Source organism: Charadrius vociferus, unplaced genomic scaffold (genome assembly GCF_000708025.1).
Source record: "Charadrius vociferus isolate BGI_N301 unplaced genomic scaffold, ASM70802v2 scaffold39, whole genome shotgun sequence".
Lineage (NCBI taxonomy): Eukaryota > Metazoa > Chordata > Aves > Charadriiformes > Charadriidae > Charadrius > Charadrius vociferus.
The window spans coordinates 2,016,603-2,024,980 of NW_009650188.1; the positions used below are offsets into that span (position 1 = coordinate 2,016,603).

At 41.5% G+C, this 8,378-nt stretch overlaps 1 protein-coding gene across 1 annotated transcript in view; it reads right to left on the reverse strand.

The window, feature by feature from the left end:
* MTA1 (metastasis associated 1) overlaps window positions 1–8,378 on the reverse strand; it is a 94,223-nt gene that overhangs the window by 41,779 nt on the left and 44,066 nt on the right. Inside the window, 4 exon segments of the mRNA XM_009892890.1 lie at window positions 639–827; window positions 2,288–2,387; window positions 5,839–5,941; window positions 7,564–7,681. Of these exon segments, the coding sequence (XP_009891192.1) occupies window positions 639–827; window positions 2,288–2,387; window positions 5,839–5,941; window positions 7,564–7,681 (510 nt within the window).

Consider the following 8,378-nt stretch of genomic DNA (forward strand, 5'->3'; position numbering starts at 1 on the left):
AGAAGCACGAGGATTTCAGCAGGACCACAGAGTGTGTTGTGCTGTTTCCAAGCCCCTCTGTCTAAAAGATTAGAGCATGGGACAAGCAACACTGAAACTACTTGTTTTGTTCCAGAAGACTCGAACAGTGAAACTTGGCTCTCTTTACAGTGCTCCATTCAATGTGCAGGCTGAGCACCTAGGGTGGAGCTTTGGCCAAACTACAGGACACTTCCCTTGGATGCTCAAGATTCCTTTTTACAACTCTCAAAGGGCTCTTTCTGAAATAGCATTATAAAAGTGACTAAATGTTCATGTTTCAAAAGGCCCAGTACTTATTCTCCTTCAAACGCAAATTAATCTAGAGCAGCTAGGCTGTCACAACACTTTCCTAAATCCTCCCTCAGCTGTAGTGGAGCAGATGATTTTAAATTAACGTCTCTAAAGGAAAAGCTATCATCTGTGATTTGAAATTCTGACTGTACAACAGCCTGTCATCAGTATGAAGTCTGCCTTTTCCCAATTTACAGCAAGACACATGCTCCAGTTCAAAGCCCTCTTCAACACGAAGAAAAACAACACACTTTAGACAAGCTGTAAACCAGCTCTGTCACTGATCAGACCTGATCACCATGTGGGCTCCCATTTTTTATACTTACAAAATCTTGCTGAATGTCAGTGAAATCTTTTCCATATTTTTCTAGTGCTTCCTCAAAGAGGTTTGCCTCTGAAGCAGACCACTCCTCCATCTCATCTCTGCACAGGACTGGCCCACCTTGTGGTACAAGCGCAGAGATTGCCTTGGAAATGTCATAGACATTTTTGTGCAAAGTGTCCATAGCATGGAACTACATGGTTGTAAAACAGAAAGATAAATGTAAGGACAAGGATCTAGGGGGGAAAAAAAGCTCAAGAGTAAAACAGCAATGACAAAAAATCTGCACCAAGATTTCAGGGTGCCGTGTTCTATACCTAACACAAAGTCAGTAAAAACTTGTTCCAACCTCAGACTCACTGTAATTGTCAGCTTACAAGTCTAATGTTCACTAACAATAGTGGGGTTTGTGGAACATGAGCCCTTGCATATCAATAATTCCTACTTGACTACTCACCAGCACCACCACTGGGGCACTACTCATAAGACAAGACAAGAGGATAGAGACCCACTCACCCCAGGACTGAGCAGCCCTGTTAGGTACCATCCACAGATGGGACATGAAGATAGAGGTCCGAGGGTATATTTTCTAAAAAAACTTAGTCATGCACTTTTTTGTCAAATACTCCACAAAAACTGCATATGAGAAAAATATTTAAGAGCAGCAACACACACACAGAGTTCCCTTTAGAGGCCACAAATCCCCAAAAAGATTCAAGTCAAGTCATACAGCATAGCTGAGCAGGAAAAAAGAATTACTCCCAGAAGCAATTACTCCTCAGAAAGCTGAGCTACGACTGTCTCTGACTTGTGATTTACAAGGGCTGAGAACACATAGCAAGGGAGGAATTAGTATTAGTAAATGAAAGCTTGGCTTTATTTCCCAATTTCTGTAGTTTTAATCAGGATGTTATTTGCCTTTCATCATACCAGTTTTGTGCACGTGCATAATTAATCTTAAGTGTTCTATCCCAGAATTTGTTCCATATATGTTTTCACGTTATTCCAGTTATGAGGTGAGACTTTGATAACAGTTCTCTGGAGACTTCATAAATTTTATTCAAATTTTCATCAAACTTTCTCTGGCATAGAAGTTCAAGTTCTTCCTTTCCTCTATCCACTCAGAATCATTTATGATTATAAAATATGAACAATGACAACACTCCTCAGGTACTCTAAAATGGAGCTCACCAAAGAGAAGAACTGGATCAACTGCAATTAGTTATCTGACCACAAGATTTTCCCCCAGACGATCTTGCCCAAGGATGCCAGTGACAAGTCTGATGTTGGGGAAGTGATGAGGAGTGGTATTCTGGCATTATAACACTGCAGACAGTCAGATAATCATTTGCACTCTTCTCAAGACCGCTACTAAGCCCATGCAAGAGATGAGCTGTGAAGCACGTCATCAAAACATTTTAATAAAACAAAACAAAGAAAATATCTCATAGAATTATCCATGATGGATCGTAGGAGGCACAAGGCCAGAAAATTTACTTCATATGTAAATAAAGGGTTCCTTTACAAAGAAAGGATCTGCTTCACAGCAGGCCACAATTACAATCCATCTGCTCCTCTCTCTTTGCCAACTGTTATTGCCGAGGTGAATATTTTGCATCTCTCAAAAACTTAAGGTCCTCTTAAAAATCTTACCAGCGTGATGTCCCTAGAGGCTGCTGCAGCACTCATGTGCAAACTCGGCTGTCTGACAGAGCTACTGCAATCTAGGGCTCGGGCAAACGTACCAACAGACCTGAAAGAAATTAAACAGAGCATTAACTTTGCATGCAAAACAAGGATAAATATAAACACCCAACTAACACTTTTGAGATCAGCAGACTCAATTTCTCAGTAACAACATTACATGGTTTGGTGCTAGTTCTGAGCCAGAGACCACTCTCTTTAGATGTGGTTTGTTATTATGAAAGCTTTACTCTACTTAGTTCATATGACCAAAGAGGCTTAGGCGTAGGAGGGGAAAAAAACTCAAGGATCACAAACAGGGAGTTTTGAACTACTCTCTCATCCCTTATCTCTCAACAGACTTAAGCTTTAACAGAAACTGAGCACAAGCAAGCTTTATGAATGGCAAGTCCCTTCCCCAACGGCAAGAGCAGTGCTGCATTGTCCAAAGGTACAGAGACAGATGCCAAGACCAGACGGAAAAAAATGCAGTAATGCAAGTATTTTTCTAAAAGTTTCAGTAAAATTAAAAAAAAAAAGGAATCTTTATTTTACAACTTAATACTGTATAATACACATATAGTTGGCCTAAGAATACAGCAATTCTTGAACACTTCCCAATGCCAGCCATTCCTGCATCTGCAGCCACAATCCCCATGTTCCTCATTTTATTCCTAAAGAAATTAGTTGGAGAAACCTTTAACGGGAACATTGGTTCCAGCAATTCCTACTCCCCTCACTGCTTGCTACACCACATGGGTGAAACGCTTGTGCTCCTGCACAGTGAACTGGAGCTGAACTCCTCTGAGCAACGACAAAAAAAGGTGGAATTACTTTTTTTTCCCTCCACTCAGATCACTTCCCCATACTAGTTGAGCGCACAGAGGAACAAACTAGTGCCAAGCAGTGCAGGAGTAGGAAAGGTAAATGCTTAAGCAGTAGTTGTCATCAAATATCTAATTTTGGCCAAAATCCAAAACAGCCTCCCCCACCCAAGTTTCTGTGGCGATTCACACTTCGCCCTCTCCCCAGCCTCCCAGTCACTATCCCCATCCCTGCTTCACAACTCCCCCGTCCCCAGCTTTAGCTGAACTGATACTTTTTGCGTGTGTGTGTGTGGCATCTAATTATAAACTGGATAACTTTGCTGATTCCGGACTGAAGCAATTTTTATACTGATCTTTTCAGGGATTCTTGTTACAGCACATACCTTCAAGCAACTGTATCAGCAAACCCAGTGAGCAGCACTGAACAGCCACAAAGAAGTACTAAAAACAACTTCGCCACCAAAAGCCTACACAAAGTGGAAACCCCCATCACAAAACAGCTCTATGGTCACTCTAAACCAACCCATGTGAAAACCCCCATCCACCAGGGCACTTCTACCCTCTCGCTTCCTGCTGGGTCTTCCTGACACCAACACCAGAGCACTGTGTGTCCAAGTGGCAATTTGAAGCAATCCTGCTGAAAATTAACCCAGAAAACAAAGTTCTTAGCTTCTCAGTGGTATCCTGTACTTCACTTGATGGGAAGCAACTGTGAAACCGCAGCTTGTCAAGAAGGGTCCCTTAAGAAGCAGGAATACCCTTTGCTGGAGATATCACAGCTCTCCCCGTCACTCCTTCCTCTGTTTGTTCCACATCGCTGGTGGAGATTATCCTCTCCCCACTTTCATCCATTTCCCTGTGTCCATCTGATAAAGTAGAATTCATCTGTTGCACATAAATCACTTAGTTCAGCCAGTTTGACTTTACTCTTGGCACACGCCAAGGGAAATAACTTATCGTATAAGCAGCACAGTGAAACTTCCAAAAGCCTAAATTTTAAGGTGATCCTTTAGTGTAGCCAGAACACTAAGAACTTTATGAACCTTAAAAAAGTCTGTACAACAAAAAGCATATGTTTAACCAAAGGCAAAAAATCTATTAATGGATTCTGAACGGTGAGATTTTCTTCAATCTGGACTGCAGTTAAAATTTTTTATTTTGACCAATGCAGTTTCACTCTTGGCTCCCTGTTACTGGATTCGCACACAAGGCCCAAGCAGTCATGTAAAGGTTTAAGTGCTGCAATTCAGATTAGCCATTTTTTTAAAATTTTGGCCAAAGTTCACAATAATGGCAAGTTTTACCTTCAAAGTACAAGAAAATCGATTTGGGAGTTTGTTTCTGAGTATCCACGCTTCCCATCTTGAGTACTCAAAACACTGCATTTCACCATCTCCCTTATTTTCCTCAATTCCTTTTTTTCCTCCCAGTTTTTTCCCTGAGCTTGAATCATTCAGCACTTTGAACGATGTTTGACAAATGCACTCTTGTTGCATCATTCAAGAGCTTCAATCCAGAACTGGAGGGCCCCATCCAGGCAGACTCTTACACACAAGCTCTAGCATTGCCTCTCCGGGGAGCATTCCATGAACTTACCCTGACAATCGAGCACAACAATGCCACACTCAGCAAAGTTCAGGAGGAAATTCAAAGCATGATAACTCAAGAGCGAAAGAAGAACCAAAAGGCTGAGGGAACCAGGGTCCAACTCAACAGAGTATCTGAAACATAGGCATAACTCAGTTTTCCAGGGCTAAAGCCCACAGCTCAAGGCAGGCAGCCCTGTGAGTCAAAGCCCACGACTATCAGATACCACGGCCAATGAGCAGAACTCTCAAGACTAACAAACCAGATGCTACTAGCGGCTCGTAACTTTATGCACCACTTCCTAACCATATTCAATGATAACTTGCTCCACCGACTAAAACCATCAGAAAGTCCAACTATCCATCTACTCACACCGCTTTCCTCCCACATAGTCTTACAAACTTACTCTCCAAATTCTGTGTCTTCTAGGTATTACTTCTTTTCTTTTGGGTTTGGGGTTTTTTTCAAATTATTCAGTCACCAGTTGCTATGAGAGCCTAAATTTAGTATGGGCTTCTGTTAATATAAATGCATACCAATGAAAAAGTTCAAGAACACTTTAAAAAGCAAAAGTTGATCAAAGATTGATTTGGGCTTAAATAAAAGCACACATTTCACCATCTGTACAGATCTGCAGGGTTTTACTTTATTATGCCTACCTATTCGAATGTAGGCATTAGAAAGCATCCACGCTCCATCAAAAACACTTTACCAGACTTCTTAGCAAACTATTAATGGATGTTAAAGTGTCACTGGATTTGAAAAAGGGAGAAAATGGACAGAGTAATGAACTGTCAAGAATTTAGTTCACTAAGCCTTCTACATGCTGGCCAAAGTATTTGAAAAACTTCACCAATTACAGGAGAGTTTTTACATGTCATTTACTTTTCTTTTATGGAAGTGATTAACTAAGTTGTAAATCTAAGTAGCTGTTTCTAGAGTCATGCAATTCCTAGGAAGGCATGTAAAATGTCCATCATTTCAAAATGGAGCAAGTGAATCAAGCAACCAAAACCAGCATTCATACCAGTAAAGCAAAAAACATAAAAAGTGCTTGGAAGAGTTACTACCATTTACTTATTCAAAGAAGAGGTAAAAAGCTCTTACCGTGCTACCACCAGGAACTGGTCTATCTGCTTGTCTACTAGCGGGTTAAAGGCTTCCCAAACTTTTGTTTCAAGTTTTGACTGATCTCTTCCATCATCCTCACCTGGTTGAAAAACAAATTAGAAATGCTTGGTATGGCTGTTTTAAAATACAAGTATTTTCTAGATATTTTTTTTTTTAATCTCACAATAATTTCACTGCTAACCCATCTCAGTTACTGTGCCTAACAGGCCACTGAAAATTTCATTCACCCATTTGTCTGTGGCAATTTCGGCTTGACAGCCATGGCAACACAGCCCTTCTGAATCTGGCAATCAGATTTTGAAGAACTGGTTTTAAAGGACACATGTAATGGGCCACAGAGTACCTCTTTTTCCCAACTAGACAGTCTGTCTTCAGCCCCTCTCCCAGGCTTCTCTCCTTCTCCTGCTTTATCTTGCAGCAGTTCCAGGAAAACAGGCACACTCCCAGCTGCTCTGAGCAGGCAAAGAGTAGCTGGTTCAACTAGAATCAGCTGCTTTCTAAGGGGGAAATCATGGCATCAGACTGTCTTGCTTCTATATTCCTGACTCTACACAAACCAAAATACCCTGGAAAAATACAGGAGCTACTAAGCCTTTCTTTTTTTTTCTGCTCCCTTTATGACATCTGGAGATTATCCTTCTCTGAAGCCCCATGTTGGCCCGCTGAGGGAGACAAAATACCTTTCAAATTAGTTCATCCTCGCTTAGGAGGCTTGCCCAGCTGCTGAATAAATACCAGTTTCATAGACAAATTAAACAAGAGTCCTGACCAACTTGTTTGTCTGTTCTAACACGAGGCTAACAGTATCAGCAAAGCTCCTAAGCAAAGACAGCAGTGCCTCGTTGCTTTCACATCTCTGCCCGCACAGTCTGGAGAAGGTCCTTCCAACATGGGTCAACCCCCGCTGTCTTAGGAGGAGCATACCGACAGACCTTTCCCCACTCATTACATGGATCTCTGAAAGGAGCAATTTAGATGCCAATACTCCCCATCCCTCTGAGTTTTTCCACCCACTTCTGGACCTGTACGGTAGTCCAAAGACAAATCTAAAGTTAGTTATTATTTGGTAACTAGTAACAGTTACTGCTACTACCCCCTTTTGCCTGCGCCAAGGTCCTTGTGGTCCTACAGCTCCGTGATACAGTGGAGGCAGGCTGAGGTCCCAGAACATGTTCAGGCCAGCAAATCCTTCCTCCTGCCTGTTCTGCAGGTGAGAGGTCTAGGCTGACAGCCAACACTGCAGATGGGGAGAGGGCTCTGAGGAAAAGGCACCCAGCAATAATGGGCAAATTGATGAGGGGAGACAGCGTTTAATTGGCAGTAATATGGGAGGGGCTCTTATAGGGAAGTGAGGCTTGATTAAAAACACAAAAGGCTTTACAGACGGGATGGAAATTTGTGCTTCCCATGGAAATTCTGAAATCTCTTAATAAAAAGAGTACAAGCTCTGAGAGAGCCAATTAATTCAATTTGTTTCAACAACTTTTATGATTTGGACAAATGCCCACTTAAAGAGAGGTTTGAGACATAACTAATTGCATTCAGCGGGCAACAGCTTCAGTCACTAACAAACCAAGCCATCGGTGTATGCATGACCTGGCAGCGGAAACCTCCATCTCCCACACCTATGCAGGCTGCACAAATAAAAGCGGCCACATTCAACATGGCCTCTTAACAATTTCAACAAATTATGGAAATTACCCTCTTTTAATAAGTCTGTTATATCTGCCTGGTATCTGTTTCCGACTCGAATCTCTCCTTTATCAGCGAGTAGGGTCTTTTGTTGAGGATCGTATACTAGTGAATAAAAGAAGAAATCCTAAAAATAAAACAAGAGCAAAAAGGTAAACAGTATTATTAGCTTTTACTTTCAGCTTTGTGTACATACTAGCAAGCTTTTACATTTGAAATTTGCTACATACAGATTTTAAAATTGGGTGAACAAACAACGTATGAACAGCCAGGTTTAAAACCCTATGTTAAACACTGCCACTTTCTTCTATATTATAAGGGTAACAGGTCTCCTCAAAAACATCCGTTCCCTGAATATACACTTTGCAGTTGAAGTGAACACAGCTCCTCTTGCAGACACAGGGGTCAGAAGAGCCAGGAGATAATTCTTAGTAATATCAGCTGTTTCAGAACACAAAAAGAAAACAGCCAAAGTTTTAACTACTTAAAACTGCACAGGATAAGTAATTAAACTTTTCTGCACAGATAAGTACTTAGGTATAGCTACTGAGTGACGCATTGGAATATAGGCATGCTCCATCAAGTATAGTGTGGGATATTGGGCAGGAAGAGAGCTCTGGTAGGACATGAAATAACAGACCTTTTGTAACCTCCGTCCACAGCAACACCATCACCAGGAAAGAGAAGTGTTTCTGAGCAGAAACACAGGATGTGCCATTTTTCACATCTCAGGTTTCTGGCTCATTTTCCCTTTCCCCATATTTCTGTGTCAATAGGAGGCATTCTGTTTAAATACATCTCACTTCATGCTCACCTCGTTTTCC